This window comes from Oncorhynchus keta, chromosome 29 (assembly GCF_023373465.1).
Source record: "Oncorhynchus keta strain PuntledgeMale-10-30-2019 chromosome 29, Oket_V2, whole genome shotgun sequence".
In the NCBI taxonomy this organism is placed as follows: domain Eukaryota; kingdom Metazoa; phylum Chordata; class Actinopteri; order Salmoniformes; family Salmonidae; genus Oncorhynchus; species Oncorhynchus keta.
Window position 1 is genome coordinate 12,424,646 of NC_068449.1, and position 27,821 is coordinate 12,452,466.

A 27,821-nucleotide genomic window follows, 5' to 3' on the forward strand; every position below is an offset into this window, starting at 1 on the left:
AAAGAAGTCTTGCTTTGGACCGTGCAACATAAATATACACTTGTTTTATAAATGAGACATTAGAACCCATGAATTGACATTCACTGTCAGTGTGGTCAGAACCTTATCTCTGGCCATTTATATCTCTGACTGCTAAAATCAACTATGGCCAGTTGCCAAACGTTGTCGAACGATAATGATAGAAATGCCTTGAATAGAGCCAACAGATTGCTTGGTCTACATTGGAGAGCCATGGCCAGTTCTATTTTACAAGTGTCTACTGGAACTTTCCCAAACGTTGAGTCCTGCACTAGTTTATAGTGGTCCTGCCAATCAAAAGCTATATATGGTCTCCTAGCAACAACAGTAAACAAAGAAAATGGCGGAAGACAAGGAAAGCGCAGGTATGAAATGGGCTTCAAAATCTATTTAAATAGTTGTTTTATCGCTTTAACTTGTAGATACAGCTAATTTGAGATACATTTGAAAGGTGGCACTAGTTTCAGCTAACGACGGGCTTTTGATTTGTCTGTTGTATTTGCTGTCGTAGAGGCCATAGTATCGGAGGTCCACAAGAAGATCCGCGCTGCTTTTGATGTGTTTGACCACGAGTTCAACAAGACAGTGGATGTTAGGTGAGCAGAATGATATAGTCAGGCCCACTTAGACAGGCTTACAACAGACATGATACTAAATAGGCTTACCACACTGATTTAGGTTTATACAGTGTTGCATTATATGGTGGTGATGTTTTCACTCCGGTGCTGTGCTTCTGTCAAAGGGAGATAGGCACTATCATCCGCTCCTTAGGCTGCTTCCCTAACGAAGGGGAGCTACATGACGTCATAGCAGAGGTAAGGGCATCCTTTTGATCAGAGACATAATAACATAATAATAGTATACAGTATGTCATTTAGCAGATGCTTTTATCCAAAGCGGCTTACAGTCAACCGTGCATATGTACATGAACATAGAGAGGACAACAATGGGACATATTTAACTAAACAGGTATGGCTGGTTTTACTCTGTTTTCTCAAAGAACAAATGCAAAGGTAGAAGGGCGTTAGAAGCCAGGGGACAATCACGTAATGTAGAAGTTTTAAAAAAGGACCAACACTCACATATAGTAAATTCCCCAGAAATTTTGCTACAATTTCAGACCATAATATTTGTGAACAAACTCTTCCCCTAGATTGAGGAGGAGGAGCCGACAGGATACATCCGCTTTGAGAAGTTCCTCCCCACCATGACCAAGGTTCTAATGGAGCGCAAGTAAGAACATTGGAAAGAGGCATGCACAGAGTCTGCCTGATGGGGCTGTGTCAGATAATGTAAGAACACAGGAGAGAGAGCGGGAGAGGTAGAGAGACATAAAATCAGTTGAAACACATTGATCTCAGACAGACAGAGACAAACTGGAGGATCTGACTTTACTTGACTTGTCTGGCTGTCTGGGTAGTTTCTAGGAATTCCTAGAACTGGTGCAGTAGGTTTTTCTGGAAACACTGCCTCTGTTGCTACCTGTAAGAACACTTAGCTTAGATCAGTGTCTACACTCTAAGAAAAAATGGTTCCAAAAGGGTCCTTTGCTGTTCCCATAGGAGAACCCTTTTTGATTCCAGGTAGAACCATTTTGGGTTCCAGGTAGAACCATTTTGGGTTCCATGTAGAACCTTCAGTGGAAAGGATTCTATATGGAACCAACAATGGTTCTTTAAAGGGTTTTCCTATGGGGACAGCTGAAGAACCATTTTAGGTTCTAGATAGCACCTTTCTTTAAAGAGTTGTGGTAAACCGTGGGATGTTGGGTTGAGCGTGCAGAGATGAACACAGAGACAGGGAGGTTCTAGGCAGAAAACATTACTTTACTAGGCAACAAAATAAACATTACAAAATAACTTAAGTTTGGCTTGGTCCTTCTTCTCAGATTCGGTTCCGTGCCTTTCTCTCTGTCTCCCTCGCAGTGTGCCACAGTGCTCCCTTTATGTGGCCTGCATGACTGTGTCACACCCTGACCTAAGTATTCTTTGTTTTCTTTGTTATTTTGGTTAGGTCAGGGTGTGACATGGGTGATGTATGTGTTTAAGCTTGTCTAGGGGTTTTATATGTTTATGGGGGTGTTTTCCTATCTGGGTGTTTTTGTACGTCTATGGTTGCCTAGATTGGTTCTCAATTAGAGGCAGCTGTCTATCGTTGTCTCTGATTGGGAACCATATTTAGGCAGCCATATTCTGTGGGTATTTTGTGGGTGATTGTTCCTGTTTCAGTGTTCACGTTACGGGACTGTTTCGTCTTCATTATTTTTGTCGGTTTGTTGTTTTTGTTCGGTGTTTAAGTATTCCCATTAAATATGGATTATCATCACGCTGCATCTTGGTCCTCCTCTCTTTCACCCAAAGACAATCGTTACAGACTGGTTGGCACTCTCCCCTAATTACCTCTACTTGGGGCCATCAGCGTCGGGGTGCCCAGCCCGTGTATTCCCAGCAGAGGGAGCCAATGTCGCGGAACGGACCTCCCCTCTATCACCAACCCCCGGGGTAGACTTCCGGGATACCGCACACCGCCCTCTCCCTTAGCCCTGACTGGGAGAGAGGTGTGCTCAGGGCTAGGTTTGCATCCCCCGTGGTGAGGGTGTCCGCATTGCCGTGCTGTCCCCCCTACCTGTGGATGATAGAGAAAGAGAAATGCTGTAATGACAGAAACCAGCAGGTGACGCGATCATTTGTGTCCTTACTGCTTGCCATCCACACAAGGGGGGCATGGTCAGTAATCAGGGTGAACTTCCTCCCAGGGGGTTATACTTGAAGGTGTCCAGCGCCCACTTCACGACGAGGCACTCCTTCTCGACAATCGAGTACTTCTCCCTCGGGAGGAGCTTCCTGCTGATATACATGATAGGGTGCTCCTCACCTTCCTGCTCTAAGGACAAGACGGCGGCCCCTACAGTTTCAGACGCGTCTGTCTGGACCAGGAGGTCTGTACCGTGGGTGAACATAGCGTGTCCTTCAGGGCCTGGAATGCCGTCTCTGTGTCTTTCGTCCATCGCACCGTCTGGGGTAGGTGTGCCTTCGTTATGTCTGTGAGGGGAGAAGCTATTGCGGCAAAGTTAGGTACAAACCGACTGTAGTAGCCTGCTAACCCCAGGAACGACTTCACCTGCCTCTTGGTTGATTTTGTTATTATTTTTAGGCGCTGAATTCACTGATCTCGTTCAGGCCCCGGAAGTTGTTGCAGAAGTGGACGGTTCCGTCTGGTTTTGGTACCAGCACCATAGGACTAGACCACTCACTGTGGGACTCCTCCAGTACCCCCATCTCTATCATTGTCATCACTTCCCACTGGACCGCTGCCCTCCGGGATTTTGGTATCCAGCATGGCTGTTCACACACTTTTTCTCCCGGACGTGTGTGGATATGATGTTCCACGAGATCCGTGCGGCTGGGACCTTGGAGAACATGGCCGTATTCCGCTGGACCAACTCTCAAAGCGCTTGCTGTTAGGTTGGGCTGAGGTCTTTCCCCATGGAAACTTTGAGCGAGGGCGGGTTCTGCTGTGGCTGGGTCCACATTGAGCACAGCGCCTCTCGTTCATGCCACTTCTTCAGTAGGTTCACATGGTAAAGCTGAAGGGGTTTTCTCCGCCCCGGTTGGCGGACCTTATAATTGATGTCTCCTACCTGCTCCATGATGTCGTAGGGCCTATGCCAAGTAGCCAGGTATTTGCTCTCTGTTGTGGGGATCAGCACCAAGACCTTCTCACCTGGGTGGAACTCTCGTTGTTGGGCCCCCTGGTTGTATACACACTCCTGGGTACGTTGCACCTGGGCCATGTGCTCCCTCACCACTGGCCAAATCACCGTCATCCTCTCCCTTATCTCCTCCATGTTTTCCACCACACTGCGAAGGGGGGTCGGTTGTTCCTCCCAGACCTCCTTGGCTAGGTCCAGCAGTCCGCGGGGCCGACGGCCATACAAGAGCTCAAAGGGGGAGAAGTGGACATTTGGGGTACCTCGCTCACAAGAACATCAGGTGGGGCAGCAGCTTGTCCCAGTTCCTCCTGACTCTCTCGATGATCTTCTTCCTCCGGAATACCACCGTAAGAATAATTGGAAGAGCTCCTTTTGTCTCCCCATTGTGCTTTACTACCTGATACAATAAATTATGCTTGATGTCGAAGTGGGGGTAGCGCCACTCAGTTACCCCGGGTAATATATTGCATGCCGTCCACCACAATCACCTGGCCCCTCGTGTTCTGGAGGTTGAGGTCTTCTAACTGGGCTGTTCTGAACTGGCCTGTGAGGATTCCCTTGTCAGTCGGTCCGTCGAGTGCCTCCACCTCCATAAAGTGCTGCCAGAGGTCCTCCTCGGACGACGGCTCGCTTCCCGGCGTTGGGTCATCTCCCTCCTCCTGGTCCGACTCGGGCCCGGTGGACACCTCTCGTGGCGGGGAGTGGATTGCGCAGATGACCATCCCTTTTCCTCTCCTGCCTACCTTGCACACACCTCCCCAGGTCCCTCCTCCACAGTGTCTGGAAGAGAGGGCAATCTCTACCGAGAATGGGCAGGGGCAGGTTAGGAACAGCCCCCACGCGCATCTGACACTCCCCCTTGGGGTGGTTACCCGCACCGGCAATGTTGGGTACCTCTTCGTGTGCATGTATACAGGACACTGTCATCTCCTCACCCCCCGGTTCGTCTTTTCCCTCTCGTGTGAGCCACTGCGGTTGGGCCTGGGTCACCAGCAGAGCGCTGGTGTCGACGCCATCGATTCATACTGGAACCATCGTTGGGGCCGTCTCGGTGTGCGCCCAACAGGACGTGACACAACTCGCCATCCCGCTTAACCCGGAGCTGGGGGATGCGGAGGACATGGACTCCTCCTGGCCAGGGAAGCTCCATGCGATGTCTTCTGGCTTGCCGTGCTCATAGCAGCGCCTCTGATCTAGGTCCAGCAGTGGATGTCGTCATCGGTTCGGGTTGACCTCCCGCTTCGCAGCTTTGGCTGGTTCCGTACGGACCCCATTCAGCCCCTCGCCTCTCTGTTTTTTTTCTTCCCCCTCCCTGCGTCCACTCTCTCCGCCCGGGCACCTTTCAGCAGGTCCTGGGTGTTCTGGTGGGTTTCCACCGCAGTCCGCAATTCCTCCAGGCTCTGGGGGTTCGTCGCCTTCCTCAACTAGCAGGGGAGGGCCCGAAGTTACCTTATCGATTGTCGGGAGGAACGGTTGGTCAGTAGCAATCCCTTGGTCAGGCGCACCAGGTCGCTCATCTGAGCGCAGGGGAGATGGTGGAGTCAAAGGCCCAGTCATGGACCAGTTGTACACGGCGTGCGAGGATGAATAATGGCTCAGAATCTCACGTTTGAGTCTCTCATAATTTGCTGCCTGGTCGGCGTTCAAGTCGAAGTAGGCCTTCTGGGCCTTCCCGTAGAGATAGGGTGCCAAAAGGCTGGCCCACTCGGGCTTGGGCCACCCTTCCCTCTGTGCCGTCCTCTCGAGGGTGCACAAAAACGTCTCCAAGTCATTGTCCTCCATTTACTTCGCCAGAAACTGATTTGGACCAGACTCCTGAGCCCTTCAACTAGGCTATCTCTGCTACCAGTCTGTTTGGTTGGTGCTGCTCCTCCAGCACTGGCTTCTGGAAAGCCTGTTGCTTCTGTTGGCTGAGTATAAACTGAGCTACCAGTTCCTCCATGGCAATCTCCGTACGCTCCACGCCATGGCACCCAAAGCTACTGAGGTGCCCGTATTCTCCACCATGTGTGGTAAACCGTGGGATGTTGGGTTGAGCGTGCAGAGATGAACACAGAGACAGGGAGGTTCTAGTCAGAAAACATTACTTTACTAGGCAACAACATTAACATAACAACAAAATAACCTAGGTTTGTCCCTTCTCAAATTTGGCTCCTCTCTCTCTGTCTCCCTCGCGGTGTGCCACGGTGCTCCCTTTATGTGGTCTGCACAGCTGGTTGGCATTCTCTCCTAATTATCTCTACTTGGGACCGTCAGCGTCGGGGTACCCAGACCGTGTACTCCCAGCACAGGGAGCCAACGTCGCGGCACGTACCTCCCCTCGATCACCAACCCACAGGGTAGACCTCCCGGATTACCACAGAGTGTAGGGGGCAACTAAATCCTACTCCAAATACAGACAGAGTAGGTGTGTCCAGAAGGTGGACGTATAGCTAATATAAGAGGTAGTCGTAACTCCCTGATAAAACACGCATAATGACCCTAACCTGTTCCTGCCTGGTCTCAGTTGTAGATAAAATCTCTGTTGGCAGCACCTTATACAAACATACTATGATTGATATAGTTGACTTACTTGCAGTAATGTTCTATATGAGATTGTATGTGTGTGTGTAAAAGGTGTGTGTGTTCTGTAACTTCTTATCTGTGTGTGTGTGTGTGTACTCTGCAGGTTCCGGCCCATCCCAGAGGACCTGATGCTCCAGGCCTTTGAGGTAATGGACTGTATACATTCTGTATGTAGAGTGTGTTGGTTATCTTGGATTAATTCCCTCTATTGCAGACTGTATAGATTATCTTGGATTAATTCTCTCAATTGCAGACTGTATAGATAATCTTGGGTTAATTCCCTCTATTGCAGACTGTATAGATTATCTTGGATTAATTCTCTCTATTACAGACTGTATAGATAATATTGGGTTAATTCCCTCAATTGCAGACTGTATAGATCATATTGGGTTAATTCCCTGCAGACTGTACAGTTGTGGCCAAAGGTTTTGAGAATGTTACAAATATTAATTTCCACAAAGTTTGCTGCTTCAGTGTCTTTAGATATTTTTTGTCAGATGTTACTATGGAATACTGAAGTATAATTACAAGCATTTCATACGTGCCAAAGGCTTTTATTGACAATTACATGAAGTCAATATTTGCAGTGTTGACCCTTCTTTTTCAAGACCTCTGCAATCCTCCCTGGCATGCTGTCAATTAACTTCTGGGCAACATCCTGACTGATGGCAGCCCATTCTTGCATAATCAATGCTTGTAGTTTGTCAGGCTTTGTGGGTTTTTGTTTGTCCACCCGCCTCTTGAGGATTGACCACACGTTCTCAATGGGATTAAGGTCTGGGGAGTTTCCTGGCCATGGACCCAAAATATCAATGTTTTGTTCCCTGAGCCACTTAGTTATCACTTCTGCCTTATGGCAAGGTGCTCCATCATGCTGGAAAAGGCATTGTTTGTAACCAAACTGTTCCTGGATGGTTGGGAGAAGTTGCTCTCAGAGGATGTGTTGGTACCGTTCTTTATTCATGGCTGTGTTCTTCGGCAAAATTGTGAGTGAGCCCACTCCCTTGGCTGAGAGGCAACCCCACACATGAATGGTCTCAGGATGCTTTACTGTTGACTGACAAGCTTTTTTTCCAGATGCCCCAAACAATCAGAAAGGGGATTCATCAGAGAAAATGACTTTATCCCAGTCCTCAGCAGTCCAATCCCTGTACCTTTTGCAGAATATCAGCCTGTCCCTGATGTTTTTCCTGGAGAGAAGTGGTTTCTTTGCTGCCCTTCTTGACACCAGGACATCTTCCAAAAGTCTTTGCCTCACTGTGCGTGCAGATGCACTCACACCTGCCTGCTGCCATTCCTGAGCAAGCTCTGTACTGGTGGTGCCCCGATCCCGCAGCTGAATCAACTTTAGGAGACGGTTCTGGCGCTTGCTGGACTTTCTTGGGCGCCCTGAAGCCTTCTTCACAACAATTGAACTGCTCTCCTTGAAGTTTTTGATGATCCGATAAATGGTTGATTAGGTGCAATCTTACTGGCAGCAATATCCTTGCCTTTGAAGCCCTTTTTGTGCAAAGCAATGATGACTGCACGTGTTTCCTTGCAGGTAACCATGGTTGACAGAGGAAGAACAATGATTCCAAGCACCACCCTCCTTTTGAAGCTTCCAGTCTGTTATTCGAACTCAATCAGCATGACAGAGTGATCTCCAGCCATGTCCTCATCAACACTCACACCTGTGTTAACGAGAGAATCACTGACATGATGTCAGCTGGTCTTTTTGTGGCAGGGCTGAAATGCAGTGGAAATGTTTTTGGGGGATTCAGTTCATTTGCATGGCAAAGAGGGACTTGCAATTAATTGCAATTCATCTGATCACTCTTCATAACATTCTGGAGTATATGCAAATTGCCATCATACCAACTGAGGCAGCAGACTTTGAAAATGTATATTTGTGCCATTCTCAAAACTTTTGGCCACGACTGTATAGGTTACCTTGGGTTCTCTCTATTGCAGCCTGTATAGGTAATCTTGGGTTATTGCAGACGGTATAGGATCATACCTTGGTTTCCCTCTAACATCTAAAATTTGCAGGTTCTAGATAAGCAGAAAAAGGGACATTTGGAACTGGAGGAGCTCACAAAGTACATGACACAGGAAGGTAAGATGAAAGCAACATAGAGCTGTACATAAAACCACAGAATCATTGGCCTGAAGTCACAAATATATCACATCTTGTCACTGCTTATTAACATTTATGTGGGCTTTGTGTCAGGCAAGATGATATTACGCCCTCTAGTGGTCCAAGGTTTGGACAGACAGACACTGACAGATAACAATCCACTCTACAAGCATTATATGATTATATATCTCCCAGAACAACAATACTGGGAGATATATAAAGTCTATTATGTTGACTTTAGTCTTCATTCTTACCAGTTTCCAGTGTGTTGGCTCCCTTGGACCTAGCATATGTACTTATGACTTATTAGTATGTAATGGATGCTCAGCTGGAGTGACATGCAGCATATAATGGTTCCTCAGAATCAACCTTGAGAAACCCTGCTAGTGGGTGGAAATAGCCTTGAGGTTATAAAGGCAGTCTGGCAACTGCCATCAATACCTCAGGGGCCACCTACTGTTGTTCCCTTGAGCAAGGCACACCCTAAACTTCTCCAGGGGTGCTTCTCTGTGGTTGACCGTGTGTGTGTGTGTGTGTGTGTGTGTGTGTGTGTGTGTGTGTGTGTGTGTGTGTGTGGCTGTGTGTGTGGCTGTGTGTGTGGCTGTGTGTGTGTGTGTGTGTGTGTGTGTGTGGTGCTGTGTTGGTTGTCTCTATAATGGATCGACAAAGATCTATTGTGGGTATGTGTCCCTCTCTGCAGGAGAGCCCTTCACCCAGGAAGAGATGGAGGAGATGTTGTCAGCTGCAATGGACCCTGACAAGAACCTCATCTTCTACAAAGACTTTGTTAGCATGATGTCCGTGGATGACCCCAGATAGACTCTCAATCACACACACACACACACACACACACACACACACACACACACACACACACACACACACACACACACACACACACACACACACACACACATAGACATTCCTGCTGGAAGTAATGACAAATGTAACGTTGTCTTGCATAATTGTTATATTATTATAGTCTAATACAGAATATAATGTGGTATTGTTAATGTTTGCAGTGTCATTTTTGGGCTTATTGCCAAATATTGTACATCTCCCACTGTTGTGCTAGAGGCCTGGCCAACTCCAGTCTTCAGGGGCCTAATTGGTGTCACACTTTTGCCCCAGCACTAGCTGACACACCTGACTCCAATAATCGACTAATCATGATCTTCAGATAAAAATGCAATTAGTTTAAATCAGGTGTGTTTGCTAGGGATAGGGAGAAGTGTGACACCAATCAGGCCCCAGAAGACTGGAATTACCCAGGCCTGTAACTAGACCTGCATGGCCAGGCCTGTAACGAGACCTGCATGGCCAGGCCTGTAACTAGACCTGCATGGCCAGCCATGTAACTAGACCTGCATGGCCAGGCCTGTAACTAGACCTGCATGGCCAGGCCTGTAACTAGACCATGCATGGGTTTATTGCCAAATATTCTCCCTCTGTTGTGCTATGCCATGCAGTGAAACCAGATGGCGCTGTGTATCCATAAACAACATGCAACACCACGCTGTATAAATCGTTGCAGCAATATGTTTTCATTCACGATACCATCACCACCACACCACCTTATGTGCATAATCATCGGAATGTGAAGCACAGATTAATTGAATGAGGATATTCATGAAAAGAACACAAATTCAATTGTTGTGTTCGGAGTAAAACCTCTCCAAGGAGTGATCCAATAGCTTATTGCATAGACAAACCTTGTTTCTGTGGTGGTGGTGATGATGATGACGATCCAATTTTATTTGTCACACTCGCTGAATACAACAGGTGTCGAGTTAACTGTGAAATGCTTACTTTAAGAGCTCTTTCCCAACAATGCCAAGTTAAAAAGTACGAAAAGATGAGCAAAAGAATATAGATATATACAGTACCAGTCTCTACTTTGGACACACCTACTCATTCAATGTTTTTCTTTATTTTTTACTATTTGGCGCAGCGGTCTAAGGCACTGCATCTCAGTGTTAGAGGCATCACTACAGACACCCTGGTTCGAATCCAGGCTGTATCACAATTGGTGTGATTGGGAGTCCCATAGGGCGGCCCACAATTGGCCCAGCGCCGCCCGGGTTTGGCCGGTGTAGGCCGTCATTGTAAATAAGAATTTGTTATTAACTGACTTGCCTAGTTAAATAAAAGTTAAATATATGTATATATATTTTTTAAACTATGAAATAAGTAACCAAAAAAGTGTTTAACAAATGCAAATATATTTTCTATTTTAGATTCTTCAAAGTAGCCACCCTGTGCCTTGATGACAGCTTGGCACACTCTTGGCATTCTCTCAACCAGCTTCACCTAGAATGCTTTTCCAACAGTATTGAAGGAGTTCCCACATATGCTGAGCACGTGTAGGCTGCTTTTACTTCACTCTGCGGTCCAACTCATCCCAAATCATCTCAATTGGGTTGAGGTCAGGTGATTGTGGAGGCCAAGTCATCTGATACAGCACTCAATCCCTCTCCTTCTTGGTCAAATAGCCCTTAGCCTGGAGGTGTGTTGGGTCAATGTCCTGTTGATAAACAAATGATAGTCCCACTAAGTGCAAACCAGATGGGATGGCATATCGCTGTAGAATGCTGTGGTAGCCGTGCTGGTTAAGTGTGCATTGAATTCTAAATTGATCACTGACAGTGTCACCAACAAAGCCCCCAACACCATCACACCTCCTCCTCCATGCTTCACGGTGGGAACCACACATGCAGAGATCATCCGTTCACCTACTCTTTGTCTCACAAAGACACGGTGGTTGGAACCAAAAATCTCAAATTTGGACTAATCAGACCAAAGGACAGATCTCCACCGGTCTAATGTCCATTGCTCGTGTTTCTTGGCCCAAGCAAGTCTCTTCTTCTTATTGGTGTCCCTTAGTAGTGGTTTCTTTGCAGCAATTCGACCACGATGACCTGATTCACGCAGTCTCCTCTGAACAGTGGATGTTGAGATGTGTCTGTTACTTAAACTCTGTGAAGCATTTATTTGGACTGCAATTTCTGAGGCTGGTAACTAATGAACTTATCCTCTGCAGCAGAGGTAACTCTGGGTCTTCCTTTCCTGTGGCGCTCCTCTTGAGAGCCAGTTTCATCATAGCACCTGATGGTTTTTGAGACTGCACTTTTTCCATATTGAACAGTCTATTACTTGGGTGACTGGAGTCTTTGAACATTTTTAGGGCCTTCTTCTGACACCGTCTGGTATATAGGTCCTGGATGTCAGGAAGCTTGGCCCCAGTGATGTACTGGGCAGTACGCACTACCCTCTGTAGCGCCTTGCGGTCAGATACCAAGCAGTTGCCGTACCAAGCGGTGATGCAGCCAGTGAAGATGCTCTCAATGGCGCAGCTGTATAACGTTTTGAGGGTCTGAGTGCCCATACCAAATCCTTTCAGCCTCCTGAGGGGGGAAGAGGTGTTGTTGTGCCCTCTTCACGACTGTGTTGGTGTGTTTGGACCATGATAGGTCCTTTGTGATGTGGACACTGAGGAACTTGAAGCTCTCGACCCGCTCCACTACAGCCACATCGATGTGAATGGGGGTGTGCTCGGCCCTCCGTTTCCTGTAGTCCACGATGAGTTCCTTTGTCTTGCTGCCGTTGAGGGACCGGTTGTTGTCCTGGCACCACATTGCCAGATCTCTGACCTCCCTGTAGGGTGTCTCATCGTCCTGAGGGGCCCCTGTGTTGAGCATCAGCGTGGCGGATGTGTTGTTGCCTACCCTCTCCACCATGGGGCTGCCCGTCAAGGAATTCCAGGATCCAGTTGCAAAGGGAGGTGTTTAATCCCAGGGTCCTTAGTGCCCTCCAAGCTCATCACTAAACTATGGTGTTAAACGCTGAGCTGTAGTCAATGAACAGCATACTCACGTAGGTATTCCTTTTGTCCAGGTGGGAAAGGCCAGTGTGGAATGCAATAGAGATTGGTGTGGCTGTGTTGTGGCGGTATGCGATTTGGTGTCTGGGATGATGGTGTTGTTGTGAGTCATGACCAGCCTTTCAAAGCATTTCATGGCTACAGATGTGAGTGCTACGGGTCAATAGTCATTAGGACAGGTTACCTTGACATTCTTGGGCACAGGGACTATGATGGTCTGCTTGAAACAAAGTTATTACAAACTCCGTCAGGGAGAGGTTGAAAATGTTGACGAAGACACTTGCCAGCTGGTCAGCGCATGCTCTGAGTACGTGTCCTTGTAATCCATCTGGCCCTGCAGCCTTGTGAATGTTAAACGGTTTAAAGGTCTTACTCACATCAGCTACGGAGAGCGTGACCACACAGTCGTCCGGAACAGCTGGTGCATGCATGGTTCAGTGTTACTTGCCTCGAATCGAGCATAGAAGGTATTTAGCTCGTCTGGTAGGCTTGCGTCACTGGACAGCTCGCAGGTGGGGTTTTATTTTTAATGTTTTTATTTGACCTTTATTTAACAAGTTAGGCAAGTTGAGAACAAGTTCTCATTTACAACTGCGACCTGGCCAAGATAAAGCAAAGCAGTTTGACACATACAACAACACAGAGTTACACAAGGAGTAAAACAAACATACAGTCAATAATATAGTTGAAAAATAAGTCTATATACAATGTGAGCAAATGAGGTGAGATAAGGGAGGTAAAGGTGAAAAAAAGGCCATGGTGGCGAAGTAAATACAATATAGCAAGTAAAACCTGGAATGGTTGGTTTGCAGTGGAAGAATGTGCAAAGTAGAGATAGAAATAATAGGGTGCAAAGGAGCAAAATAAATAAATACAGTAGGGAGAGAGGTAGTTGTTTGAGCTAAATTATAGATGGGCTATGTACAGGTGCAGTAATCTGTGAGCTGCTCTGACAGCTGGTGCTTAAAGCTAGTGAGAAGATAAGTGTTTCCAGTTTCAGAGATCTTTGTAGTTCGTTCCAGTCATTGGCAGCAGAGGAAGAATTGGTTTTGGGGGTGACCAGAGAGATATACCAGCTGGAGCGAATGCTACAGGTGGGTGCTGCTATGGTGACCAGCGATCTGAGATAAGGGGGGACTTTACATAGCAGGGTCTTGGCGTTTGGCGACCAGTATGAAGCGAGGGCCAGCCAACGAGAGCATACAGGTCGCAATGGTGGGTAGTATATGGGGCTTTGGTGACAAAACGGATGGCACTGTGATAGACTGCATCCAATTTATTGAGTAGGGTATTGGAGGCTATTTTGTAAATGACGTCGCCGAAGTCGAGGATTGGTAGGATGGTCAGTTTTACAAGGGTATGTTTGGCAGCATGAGTGAAGGATGCTTTGTTTTGCGAAATAGGAAGCCAATTCTAGATTTAACTTTGGATTGGATATGTTTGATGTGAGTCTGGAAGGAGAGTTTACAGTCTAACCAGACACCTAGGTATAAAATGAGCATCAGAGCCGGTGTAGTAGGATTCGATCTTGGTCCTGTATTGCCACATTGCCTGTTTGATGGTTTGTCTGAGGGTGTAGCGGGATTTCTTATAAGCGTACGGATTAGTGTCCCACTCCTTGAAAAAGGCCGCTGTAGCCTTTCGCTCAGTGCAGATGTTGCCTATTACTTCTGGTTGGGATATGTACGTACGGTCACTGTGGGGAAGACGTCGTCGATGCACTTATTAATGACACCGGTAATCGATGTGGTAAATTCCATAGGATGAAACCCGGAACATATTCCAACCTGTGCTAGTGAAACAGTCAAGTAGCTTAGCATCCACTTAATCGGACCACTTCCATATTGAGCACTTGACTGGTACTTCCTGTTTGACTTTTTGCTTGTAAACAGGACTTAGGACGATAGAGTTATGGTCCGATTTTTTTTCAAGTGGGGGGCGAGGGAGAGCTTTTTATGTGTCTCAGTGTGTGGAGTAAAGGTGATATACCGTTTTTTCTCCTATAGTTGCACAGGTGACATGCTGATAGAAATTATGTTCAACAGATGATGATGATGATGAGTATTTATGAATTATGTTACTGATTAGGGCTAAAACTTTTTGATCCAACTGAACATACCACCTCTGCACCAGATACTTATAATGCAATCTTGCAACCATAACCATCGTCAGTTGTAGGCCTACTACATCCCTCTCTAGTCATCATTTACTCCCTCCAAAAGTTAACATAGGACAAATGAGCTGGCACGTGTCAGTCAACAAAGCATTGATTCACTATTGGTCTGCCAGCGAGGAAGGGGCAGAGAGCACCCTCCCCCAGCCAGATGTGCGCAAGCATCTATCTCCAGTCGGCACCTCTGGCTTCAGATGAGCCTCCTGCAGGCAGGCACACGGACAGTCAGAGGAATACCACAGCTGTGCCTCTGCCTCTACCGCGCTGCAGACGCGCGTCCGCACTGTCTACGCTGAGCCTGTGCAGCAGCGGCTGCATTCACTCTGCTACCGCCCTGCTTGTTGTATTTCGTCGCACCCAGAAAGAGAAACCCGTCTGTACCCCACTCATACAGGCGGACCTGTTCACATTTTCACTGTGGATTTTACATCTTTACAGGAGACCGTGGATTGGAACTAATTATTGCGCGTATTGGATACATTTGAGCGGAATCACTGTTAGGTTATTGTTTTTCAAGGTTGGAGACAGTATGCTATATTGATATCTAATCTGCGTGATATTGGTTAATGATTTCGAAGCACGCGGAGGGGCGTGGAATTCATTGACATCGATTTGGTCTCCTTGTGTGTAAAACAACCGAGATATTTTCTCCCCACTCCTCCCTTCCCTCACCTTCAGCATGACTTCTCTGTCTGGGACCAAAGAGAGGTCTGTGACCAGCAGGAGCAGAAAATACGGGGTTCGTAGCCTAGTCTATTTTTCTACTTTATGTGGAGTGGATGATTATATCAGTAACACCAGCAACAACAGTGAAAAGTGTAGCAGAGCTCTCATTTATTCCATCAGAGCAGTAAGGGTATTCCATAGTGTTTGCTACAGGTTTGAATGCCGTTGGCAATTCATTAGGCTACTGCGGAGAAGCGGGTAGGCTAGCTAGGGAACGCAACAGTAAACAGATAGATAGATCACACTCACCTTTAGTTTTTGTAGGCTAACACTTTTAGACATTTTTGTTCAAACTGTTTCTTTCCTACCTGGGTTTTTGCATCTCTGCCATTTAGTCAATAAAGTCTTATACCATGGACCGAGTTGTGCTTCAAGTGAGTTATTGTTTGTCTCCTCAATTTAAATCAAATGTTACCTTAAAGGTAGGATTGTCTTTATGGTGCTCCCCACAGGTTACCGACACCTCTCCGACAAAATCAGCCTCCTTCTCCCCGGAGACATGGTATAGAAAGGCCTACGAGGAGTCCCGGACCAGCAGCAGACCCGCTCCAGAGGGAGTCGGCTCCATGCCTAGCTCCACAGGCACCCCCTCCCCAGGATCTGGCACCTCTTCCCCGGGCTCTTTCTCTGGTTCCCCCGGGACCATATCCCCAGGGATCGGGACCTGTTCTCCCGGGTCTCTGGGTGGATCGCCAGGTTTCGGTACAGGTTCGCCCGGCTCTGGCAGCGGGAGTTCCCCTGGTTCTGAGAGAGAGAGGGGGATATGGTGTGAGAACTGCAACGCCCGGCTGACAGAGCTGAAGAGGCAGGCGCTGAAGCTGCTGATTCCCGGCCCCTACTCCAGCAAGGTAAGCCGAGTTAGATGCACTGCTGCCCGGCTATAGCAGCCTCTGAATCTGGCGACGGGCGACCCATAGGCATCATACGGGCGACCCATAGGCATCATACGGGCAACCCATAGGCATCATACGGGCAACCCATAGGCAAAGACTATAAGACATCACTATGGTGTAAGACAGGGTTAGGGTTTCCAAAACTTGGGCCGAACCCCACGCGGTCAGGGGCCGAGCCCCACGCGGTCGGGGGCCGGGCCCCACGCGGTCGGGGGCCGAGCCCCACGCGGTCGGGGGCCGAGCCCCACGCGGTCGGGGGCCGAGCCCCACGCGGTCGGGGGCAGAGCCCCACGCGGTCGGGGTCGAGCCCCACGCGGTCGGGGGGCAGAGCCCCACGCGGTCGAGGGTCGAGCCCCACATGGCCGAGCCCCACATGGCCGAGCCCCACGCGGTCGGAGGCCGAGCCCCACGCGGTCGGAGGCCGAGCCCCACGCGGTCGGGGGCAGAGCCCCACGCGGTCGGGGGCCGAGCCCCACGCGGTCGGGGGGGCAGAGCCCCACGCGGTCGGGGGCCGAGCCCCACGCGGTCGGGGGGGCAGAGCCCCACGCGGTCGGGGGGGCAGAGCCCCACATGGTCGAGCCCCACACGGCTGAGTTTGGGAAACCTGGTTTCCATGAAACCTGGTATCCATGTGAAGGAGGCATGAAACGAGAAGTGAGTTGGATAATGGTATAGTCCTAGATCTAACTGTAGGCATACTGTTTGGCTGAGGCTGTGTTGTGCCTGGGCTGAAGAGCCAGAGAGGCTGCCCGTGGGGAAAAGCTCAGCTCAGAGGCAAACAGCCTTGTTCCTGTTGCTCGTTCAATAGCTGGCATTATGCCAAAAAAAAACGATTATGATGATGTACATACAATTCAATCAGCTGTTTCTAAAGTTTAAATCCATCAGTACCATTTGCTTCATTACACATCGTTGTGGATAGGGATTAATAAAGGCCTGGTGGATTATTGCCATTCTAGATGTTTCCATGGATGGGTTATTTTCTCTTGATAGAACCCTTTGGCCACCCATTCTTTCCTTCTGTATCCAGATAAATGAACGCCAGGGCTTTTAATATACTGTATGAAAGGCATACATCATCTTTCTACTGTGCAGGGGTGTGTGTGTGTGTGTGTCTGCGCTCGTGCGTAAAGAAGGTTCTCTCTCTGTGAAGCGCAATGGGCCTTTACACTTGATTGTGTGATTTTTTTTTTCTTCCTTTTGTTTTTGTTGTTGAGCATATTGGGGATTTCAGGAGGCCTTGCCAAGTTCTGTGCATTGCCAAGAGTCTAGGCCCTAAAGAGTGATGAATGCAGCCCCTTCGGGAGGGAGTTATTGGGTAACAAATAACAGCATTCTGCCCGGCACAGTACACATACTGTAAACCCAGAGTGAACAGAGGACATGCGTCATGACCCTGACTGCTGTGAAAAGCCCGCAGGGGGAGGGGAAGTAGTGGTGGGATGATCCCAATTAAAACCGATACAAATGAGATCAGGTTCAACTCCCATGGTGCGTAATTGTCCCATTCATAAATGGGTATATTCTAAGTGGATGCAGAGCACTCATAAACTCAACTTTTCTCTGGACCATCTCCACATTCCAGCCTATCCTAACCTTCATGGTCTGAACATAAAAGTTGTCATGTTTTTACCCTGATATTTGAGAACGAATATTGAATTATTATTATTATTATTTTATTTAACTAGGCAAGTCAGTTAAGAAAAAAACATTATTTTACATTGATAGCCTACCAGTGAACAGTGGGTTAACTGCCTTGTTCATGTGCAGAACCACAGATGTTTACCTTGTCAACTCGGGGATTCGATCCAGACAAATTTCAGTTACTGGCCCAACACTCTAACCACTAGGCTACCTGCCGCCTCATAGTCTGCAATTCTAGGGTGGTTGTATCTACAGTTATCTCTACCTGTCTGATGGCAAGAGATCCAGGCTGGTTGTATCTACAGTTGTCTCTACCTGTCTGATGACAAGAGATCCAGAATGGTTGTATTTACAGAAGGCCCTACCTGTCTGATGACAAGAGATCCAGGCTGGTTGTATCTACAGAAGGCCCTACCTGTCTGATGACAAGAGATCCAGGCTGGTTGTATCTACAGAATGCCCTACCTGTCTGATGACAAGGGATCCAGGCTGGTTGTATCTACAGAAGGCCCTACCTGTCTGATGGCAAGAGATCCAGGCTGGTTGTATCTACAGAAGGCCCTACCTGTCTGATGGCAAGAGATCCAGAATGGTTGTATTTACAGAAGGCCCTACCTGTCTGATGGCAATAGATCCAGAATGGTTGTATTTACAGAAGGCCCTACCTGTCTGATGGCAATAGATCCAGAATGGTTGTATTTACAGAAGGCCCTACCTGTCTGATGGCAAGAGATCCAGAATGGTTGTATTTACAGAAGGCCCTACCTGTCTGATGGCAATAGAGGAGGTCACTGTGAGAGGTGCTTGTTTACCGTAGTCACTGCGGTCAGTGCACAGATGATGAGTTAGTGGTGGGCCAATAGAGCAGTCCCCAGTGTGGACACAAGTGGTGCTGTGTAGCACCAGACAGCTGGAGCCTATGGAGATCAGGAGCTCACCAATCAGGACAGACAACCAAGGGTTAACAGATTTCTATTACAATCTTAGTGGAACTGGGAGAAACCATCATGTTTGGGACAATTTCATCACCTATACAAAACCCCCCTATCCAACATCTGAATCTGGACTAGGACAATTCATTGTTTTATTGAGTTATTTAGTAGAAATGGTACAGGATGTTTGTATGGTCCCCTATTAAAGATTGTGGGAGAATATCAGTGTTTAGTCCTGTGTGCATGTTTGTGTATGGGTTCAGATAGAGTTGACCTCTTTCTCAGCCTCCATTACATAGTGGTAATTGGCAAGCTTGTCAGTATATAGTATTATAGTAGATTATAGTGTGAATGTTTGGCACTCTCCCAGTGAATTACACTCAGCAGGTAAAGGCTTTCACATAGAATGAGAATAGAACTGACATTACAAACTTTTCCTGGGCAGCCAGAAAGTAGGGGTGCTGAGGGTGCTGCAGCACCCCTGAAAAATCACAATTAAAAAATGATTTAAATATTATTTTTTCCTTTTTTAAAAATCATCAATATGACTGCTCTTCCAATGATAATTCTGATGGTGATGATAAGCATCAACCGTTTTAAATGGCCCTGGGGTGCTGCCAGCGCTGGCGCTGCAGATGGATCTATCGGTCCACTAATACAGGACTATTAAAGGCACTAGGCAGTTATATTGATGATTTGTGTAAAGGGACGTTGGTAGACTTTATTTGCTTGTTGAGCTCTCTGGCTCGGAACTTCCTGTTCTTATCAGGAACAAGATGCATAACTAGAATGGTTTGAAGTGATTCATTCTCATCATTGGGACAAAGTGTTCTGTTATTATTGATTGGGCCTTGCGATAGACTACCATCCTCTCCAGGGGGTGTACTTGTACATACATCTGCCTCACGCAACAGAAACAGAAGATAGGCTGCTGCCCTATGAACTGTTCTGGCTCAGACGAGGCTATTAGGGATGGGGAGAGAGGTAGGTTGACCTGAGGGTTGTTGTTTGGGCAAATCTGTGTTGTTCTGACAAGAACAGGACTGGTAGATGCTAAGTCTCTCGGAGAGGACAGGGACATGGGTTCAGTCCCAAATTGCACCCTATTCCCTATAGTGCACTACTTTTCAACAGAGCCCTATGGAACCGGTCAAAAGTAGTACACTATAAAGTGAAAAGGGTACCATTTGGGATGCAGGCATGATACGTCTGCTTCTGCTTCCTGTTCCCTCCTCTGACAGAACCAGCAGACATTAGTGTTCTTATGCTAATCATGACCTTCACAGAGCCACTGTGGGGAGACCTGGTTCTCAGTCTCTGCTGTTGGCTTCCAGTAAGCGTGCTGAGCGTACAAACACAAACACACAGGGGGGCACAGAAATGACACCGCACAGTTGAAGGGTGCAGCAACGGGGTCGATGTTAGAAAATGTCACTTGCTGAAATCTGTCACTGCCGTGTGTGTCCTCGAGGCTCTGGGTTGGAGGGCGATGGATGGAGAGAAAAGAAAGAGAAGAAGAAAGGAAAGAAAGGGATTAAGTGTGGCCTAATTGCATGACGTGGTCTGTTCTTGGTTAGTCAGGTTCAGCTCATTAAAGTGGGTCAGAGAGTGTGGGTGTGCGCATGTGTGAGTATGAGCCGTAAGGGAAATGTACAAGTAGGTGTGTCCCTGGCTCAGATCCCAGTTTAGGGAGGTTTTACTTCTGTTACTCACTCCCATGTAACACACAGTGCCACTGCCTGACTAGCCAGGTTGATCAAGATCTACTGGGAAATTCCATGTCTTTCCAGGTAAGCGGCCACTAGGGGCAACGATGAGCGCTATTACCAACAAGTAGGCTTGTGGTTTGCTAGGGCGTTGGGGATGGCAGATGGGCGTTGGGGATGGCGGATGGGCGTAAGCCACGAGCTCTGACTCCGAGGGTTTGCTGTTCAATCCTAGTTCTAGGCACTTGTTCTATATTTTTTAACCCTATCACAAACCTTAACCATTAACTTAACCATTTGGAATGAATGCCTAAACATAAAGGAACATTCCACAGCTTGTCTCCACGACTCCACAGCTTTTTATCCAATTGCCCGTAAGTGTTTAAAAAAAATTGAGCGAGTAAGCTATAATATAGCCTTTTATCAAACCAGGAAGGAATTTGATAGAATTATGAGATTACTACAGCTTCCATGATGCTTTGCGTCTGGAAGACAGGTATGGGGAGGAGTGTCTAAGCTAGATGGGTGCTAGCGCTAAACCACCGGGTGGAACTTGAAAATCAATCTAATACCGATACACAACGGCAATGTACTCAACAGCACTATATTAAATAATGCCATTATAACAACATTAGCTAGCAGGGGAAAAACACTTACTCTGTCTGCTTGGCCCCACTGGTTTATTATGTCTTCTCCAGCCTTCTATGCCCAGCCATTACTGTCTGGGCAGTATCCATGGTCTATGGTCCTTCTGTAGCACAGTTGGTAGAGCATGGCGCTTGTAACGCCAGGGTAGTGGGTTCGATTCCCGGGACCACCCATATGTAGAATGTATGCACACATGACTGTAAGTCGCTTTGGATAAAAGTGTCTGCTAAATGGCATATATTATTATTATGGCATATATCCACATAGTCAATAATCTCGAGAGCCTCCCCCAGCTTTGTTGCTGCTCGTGTTGTTTGTTTACGCGTGGATTTTTGTCAATATAAGGGACTACTTTCACTCGGGATGGGCTACTGAATATTACATTTCCAACTGGTTTGTGCCCTCAAAATTCTGTCCTCATGCACCGAAATATTTGCGAAAGGAGGCACACCAGGGCGGTTGTGAAAGGAGGCGCACCAGGGCGGTTGTGAAAGGACGGCGTCAGGGCGGTTGTGAAAGGAGGCGCACCAGGGCGGTTGTGAAAGGAGGCGCACCAGGGCGGTTGTGAAAGGAGGCGCACCAGGGCGGTTGTGAAAGGACGGCGTCAGGGCGGTTGTGAAAGGAGGCGCACCAGGGCGGTTGTGAAAGGAGGCGCACCAGGGCGGTTGTGAAAGGACGGCGTCAGGGCGGTTGTGAAAGGAGGCGCACCAGGGCGGTTGTGAAAGGAGGCGCACCAGGGCGGTTGTGAAAGGAGGCGCACCAGGGCGGTTGTGAAAGGAGGCGCACCAGGGCGGTTGTGAAAGGAGGCGCACCAGGGCGGTTGTGAAAGGAGGCGCACCAGGGCGGTTGTGAAAGGAGGCGCACCAGGGTGGTTGTGTGCTTTAGGAGACTGGGCCTCTGTGCTTCGCTCCCTGGCTTGTTCCTCTCCAACATGCGTTCACTCACCCAAAAAACGGACAAACTAGTCAATCAGCCTATACTCTGCTACGCTTTATGTTTACTTTTCCAAAATTGTATTCTCCCACTTGGGAAAATTTGATTGAATTGACGTTTTCCACATTTCAACCAAAAAACATTGAATCAACGTGGAGAACTGATTGGATTTGCAAAAAGTCATCAACGTAAGTCATCAACGTAAGTCATCAACGTAAGTCATCAAAGTAAGTCATCAACGTAAGTCATCAACGTAAGTCATCAACGTAAGTCATCAACGTAAGTCATCAAAGTAAGTCATCAACGTAAGTCATCAACGTAAGTCATCAACGTAAGTCATCAACGTAAGTCATCAAAGTAAGTCATCAACGTAAGTCATCAACGTAAGTCATCAACGTAAGGGCAATTCGTATTGTTTTTACCCAACTTTTAACCTAAATCCGATGGCACGGTGAATACATTTTTTATTTCACATTGAATTCATGTTAATTGACAATTCAACCAAATGTAAATCAAAACTAAATGTTGAACTGACGTCTGTGCCCAGTGGAATGTGCCTTGTCTCTTCTGGGTATGTGTTAATGTACTTGGTGATTCTGATCATTCAACAATCCTTGATGAAGTTGTAATCGTCCAACTCTGCAGGGGGTCATCTCTTGCGGAAGCCATTCTGCACACTATAGGTTCTCTGACAGTAATAACGAGAGAAGCTCTTCTGACTGACACAGAACTACATGCTCATGGCTGTTTAACTAGGAACACACTCTTGTGGGTGGGACAAGCGGAGATCAGGAGATCAACCTCACTCCTCCCTGAAGCCTGTTGTCGTTTTCATAAAACACGTGATAAGCCCCAAATAAGTCGCTGAGGGTAAAATCTTGTCCTACATGTTCATAATGTGTTCTGGACAACAATGTTAAGGAAACTAATGTCCGGAACGTTCCATTAACAGTGGAGTTGTTTTTGTTTAAACTATCCCAAACCTTAACTCCTAAACGTAACCTTCGAAATCTGACGTTTATGGACAGAAGTTGGATTCTGCAGTGAGACTGTGAGAGCTTGTAATTTAAAATAAAAAAATTCCTCTTGGATCACTGAGATTTTTTATTTCATAGTTATTATGCTTTTTGATCAGGTATGATGGATTTTACCACAATTTCCACGAAACGTTCATTACCGCAACAGTCCAAAAAGGTCATAAACAAATCAATTTGTAATACTTTTGAACATTTCTGCCTTAATGAAAAGGGCTGTGTTTAAACATAATGCTGAAAAAATTATATATTTAAAATTAAATGATAGAATGTAAAATTTTTCCCATTGTTAGCTGTTTCCGTAATGAGAAGACCAAGTGGGGTAAAGGGGGTGTTTTTAGAAGAAAAAACTCATTCTGAAGGTTATAAGCAAATACATTCACTTAACTTTTACTACTACTACTCTTGATGATGGGTGAAAACAACTTCATAACAACAATGATTGAGTGTCACGGTAATGAGACACATGTCCACAGACACTGTGTTTGTACGTAATACATATTATAGTTGAATGTAAACTTAAACTAGTATACATCGTTTATGATTTCCGAACAAACTACTACAGCAACATATTTGTATTTTATTAAATGGCCAGAGAATTTAAATTGAATGCATTTCGGTAATGAGAATTTGGGGTGAAAATGAACAAAATTCAAGCTAAAATGTATTTAAAATAAGACACTTTGCAAAAACTAGACATCTTAGTCCTCAGAATGATACTGTAGTTGATTTTTGCCGATGCATCATGGTTTTGCAACTCAAATTGCTAAAACTGATTTAATGAGAATCATCCACACATACAGCATCGCTCTCGTAAGAGTTTCGCCTTCCGCTGCAGCGACATATGACATGTGAGATGCATACATATCTCAGTCAGCATTAATGTGTGTGTGTGTGTCAGGGTTAATGTCCTATTCATGACTCTCAGGTGGGAAAGGCATTACCATATAAAGAGGTCCCTTCGTCAATACAGTGAGAAGGGATGGATGAAAAAGTCAGAGAGAGAGGAATGGAGGGATGCTGAATCGAAGAGCTTCTCATACAGGCTTCTCAAAGGCTCTTTCTGTCTCTCCTTTCTCCTCTTCACGATCACTTGCTCAACCCCCTGAGTCATTACATGTTAAATTCACCTTTGGCAGCGACTATAGCGGTGAGTCTTTCTGGGTAAGTCTCGAAGAGTTTTGCACACCTGGATTGTACAATATTTGCACATTATTCTTTAAACAATTCTTCAAGCACTGGTTGTTGATTATTGCTAGGCAGCCATTTTTAAGTCTTGCCATAGATTATCAAGCGATTTAAGTCAAAACTGTAACTAGGCCACTCAGGAACGTTCAATGTCATCTTGGTAAGAAACTCTAGTTCATATTTGGCCTTGTGTTTTAAGTTATTGTCCTGCTGAAAGGTGAATTTGTCTCCCAGTTTCTGATGGAAAGCAGACTGAACCAGGCTTTCCTCTAAGATTTTGCCTGTGCTTAGCTCTATTCCGTTTATTTTTATCTTAACCTTCCTAGTCCTTGCCGATGACAAGCATACCCATAACATGATGCAGCCACCACCATGCTTGAAAATATGAAGAGTGATACGCAGTGATGTGTTGTGTTGGATTTGCCCTAAACATTATGTCCTGAATTTGTATTCAGGACATAAAATGGATTTCTTTGCCAAATGTTTTGTAGTTTTTACTTTAGTGCCTTATTGCCTTATGTTTTGTAATATTTGTATTCTGTACAGGCTTCCTTCTTTTCACTCAAAAGGTTAGTATTGTGGAGTAACTACAATGTTGTTGATCCATTCTCAGTTTTCTCCGATCACAGCCATTAAACCCTGACTGTTTTGAAGTCGCCATTGGTGAAATCCATGAGCGGTTTCTTTCCTACTGGCAACTGAGTTAGGAAGGATGCCTGTATCTTTGTAGTGACTGGGTGTATTGATACACCATCTAAAGTGTAATTAACTTCACCATGCTCAAAGGGATATTAAATGTCTGCTGTTTAAATGTCCCCCCACGTACCAATCAGTGCCCTTCTTTGTGAGGGATTGGAAAACCTCCCTGGTCTTTGTGGTTGAATCTGTGTTTGAAATTCACTGTCCGACTGAGGAACCTGGTCTTTGTGGTTGAATCTGTGTTTGAAATTCACTGTCCGACTGAGGAACCTTACAGATAATTGTATGTGTGGGGTACAGAGATGACCATGTTAAACACTGTTATTGCACACAGAGTGAGTCCATGCAATTTATTATGTGACTTGTTAAGCACATCTTTACTCCTGAACATATTTAGGTTTTCAATAACAAAGGGGTTGAATACTTATTGATTCAAGACAATTCAGTTTTTCATGTTTTATTAATTTGTAAACATTTGTAAAAACATAATTTGACTTTGACATTATGGGGTATTGTTTGTAGGCCAGTGACATTATGGGGTATTGTGTGTAGGCCAGTGACATTATGGGGTATTGTGTGTAGGCCAGTGACATTATGGGGTATTGTGTGTAGGCCAGTGACCATTATGGGGTATTGTGTGTAGGCCAGTGACATTATGGGGTATTGTGTGTAGGCCAGTGACATTATGGGGTATTATGTGTAGGCCAGTGACATTATGGGGTATTGTGTGTAGGCCAGTGACATTATGGGGTATTGTGTGTAGGCCAGTGACATTATGGGGTATTGTGTGTAGGCCAGTGACATTATGGGGTATTGTGTGTAGGCCAGTGACATTATGGGGTATTGTGTGTAGGCCAGTGACATTATGGGGTATTGTGTGTAGACCAGTGACATTATGGGGTATTGTGTGTAGGCCAGCGACAAAACAAAGACTCTGACATTACTCGTTCTGATATTTCTTCTATTTTTTAAAAACGTTTGGATTATGTGTGTTCTTATTGTGCTACTAAATATTAGTGCGCCATTGGAACTAGAAGCGTAAGCATTTAGCTGAACCTGCGATTAAAATCTACAAATCTGTGTACATGACCAATACACTTTGATTTGATTTGGTAACTTTTGGATCATAATGACCAAGATCAGTGGGGACCTGATCCTAGATCAGCACTCCTAATTTGAGACGCTATGTGAATACGGCCCCTGATTGTACCGCCGCTACCTGCCGCATAGTTTGGAACACTGGACCGTTGCTACCATGGCAACCCAGAGAGTGGCCAGACCCAATTCCGTTCTCACACAAATAGACAAATAAATATATAAATATTTTTGGGAAATAAATAAATACAAGTGGAGAAAATTGATTTTCTTCCTCCCTCCCAGCTACTGGGTTTTGCTGGACACACACACACACACACACACACACACACACACACACACACACACACACACACACACACACACACACACACACACACACACACACACACACACACACATATATATGCGTGCACGCTGGGGTGTGTGATTGTGTCCCAGCAGGGGAGTGTAAGCTGTTTTCTGCTCCTGCTTTATTGGTTTAGACCAGCATGGTTCTCACTGTGCACAGAGCTATAGACACAATGACAACAAGCTCTAAAGGGGGACCACCCCCATCTCCCTCACTGACTATTCCTCCCTCCCTCTCCACTTCCTTCCTCCCGCCCTCCCTCCCCCGCTCCTCTCTACAGGAGCTGTATGTACAGTACCAGTCAAAAGTTTGGACACACCTACCAGGGTTTTTCTTTATTTAGACTATTTTCTACATTGTAGAATAATAGTGAAGACATCAAAACTATGAAATAACACATATGGAATCATGTAGTAACCAAAGAAGTGTTAAACAAATAAAAATATATTTTATATTTGAGATTCTTCAAAGTAGCCACCCTTTGCCTTGATGACAGCTTGGCACACTCTTGGAATTCTCTCAACCAGCTGCATGAAGAATTATTTTCCAACGGTCTTGAGTTCCCACATATGCTGAGCACGTTTTGGCTGCTTTTCCCACTCTGCGGTCCAACTCATCCCAAACCATCTCAATTGGGTTGAGGTTGGGTGATCGTGGAGGCCAAGTCATCTGATGCAACACTCCATCACTGTCCTTGGTCAAATAGCCCTTACACAGCCTGGAGGTGTGTTGGGTCATTGTCCTGATAGTCCCACTAAGCTCAAACCATATGTATTATTTCTTCTGTAGCACAGTTGGTAGAGCATGGCTCTTGTAACGCCAGGGTAGTGGGTTTGATTCCCGGGACCACCCATACGTAGAATGTATGCACACATGACTGTAAGTCGCTTTGGATAAAAGCGTCTGCTAAATGGCATATATTATTTCTTTGTTTTGATACATTCACTATTATTCTATAATATATACCATAGTAAAAAGAAAAACCCTTGAATAAGTGGGTGTGTCCAAACTTTTGACTGGTACTGTGTGTGTGTGTGTACATGTATATTCTCTGTGGAGGTGTAACCGCTGGTGCGGTCTCTGTGGAGGTGTAACCGCTGGTGCGGTCTCTGTGGAGGTGTAACCGCTGGTGCGGTCTCTGTGGAGGTGTAACCGCTGGTGCGGTCTCTGTGGAGGTGTAACCGCTGGCGCGGTCTCTGTGGAGGTGTAACCGCTGGCGCGGTCTCTGTGGAGGTGTAACCGCTGGCGCGGTCTCTGTGGAGGTGTAACCGCTGGCGCGGTCTCTGTGGAGGTGTAACCGCTGGCGCGGTCTCTGTGGAGGTGTAACGTCTGGTGCGGTCTCTGTGGAGGTGTAACGTCTGGTGCGGTCTCTGTGGAGGTGTAACCGCTGGTGCGGTCTCTGTGGAGGTGTAACCGCTGGTGCGGTCAGAGCCCGTCTAGTTTTAGCCTGGCTACTATTAGCTTCACTGGCTCACTCTGCTGCTATGATTACATGTTACGGCTT

At 46.5% G+C, this 27,821-nt stretch overlaps 2 protein-coding genes across 2 annotated transcripts in view; both read left to right on the forward strand.

Moving 5' to 3' along the window:
* Window positions 1-223: 223 nt before the first annotated feature.
* Window positions 224-9,928, forward strand: efcab2 (EF-hand calcium binding domain 2). The gene is made up of 7 exons (XM_035761794.2): window positions 224-383; window positions 530-614; window positions 761-833; window positions 1,172-1,251; window positions 6,399-6,441; window positions 8,327-8,393; window positions 9,115-9,928. Exons 1-7 carry the CDS (start codon window positions 359-361, stop codon window positions 9,231-9,233), a joined length of 492 nt encoding a protein of 163 aa, XP_035617687.1. The 5' UTR covers window positions 224-358; the 3' UTR covers window positions 9,234-9,928.
* A 3,158-nt stretch (window positions 9,929-13,086) lies between these two features.
* Window positions 13,087-27,821, forward strand: part of LOC118375281 (kinesin-like protein KIF26B) — a 91,344-nt gene continuing 76,609 nt past the window's right edge. Inside the window, exons 1-2 of the mRNA XM_035761796.2 lie at window positions 13,087-15,206; window positions 15,646-16,041. Coding sequence (XP_035617689.1) covers window positions 15,147-15,206; window positions 15,646-16,041 — 456 coding nt within the window. The 5' untranslated portion in view covers window positions 13,087-15,146. The remainder of the gene's footprint in view (window positions 15,207-15,645; window positions 16,042-27,821) is intronic.

Bases quoted from the DNA above. Each gene is read 5' to 3' on its own strand.
- efcab2 (XM_035761794.2), top strand. From the start codon at position 359: ATGGCGGAAGACAAGGAAAGCGCAG. The intron at 384-529 runs GTATGAAATGGG...TTGCTGTCGTAG, and splicing joins GGAAGACAAGGAAAGCGCAG to AGGCCATAGTATCGGAGGTC. The intron at 6,442-8,326 runs GTAATGGACTGT...TAAAATTTGCAG, and splicing joins TGATGCTCCAGGCCTTTGAG to GTTCTAGATAAGCAGAAAAA.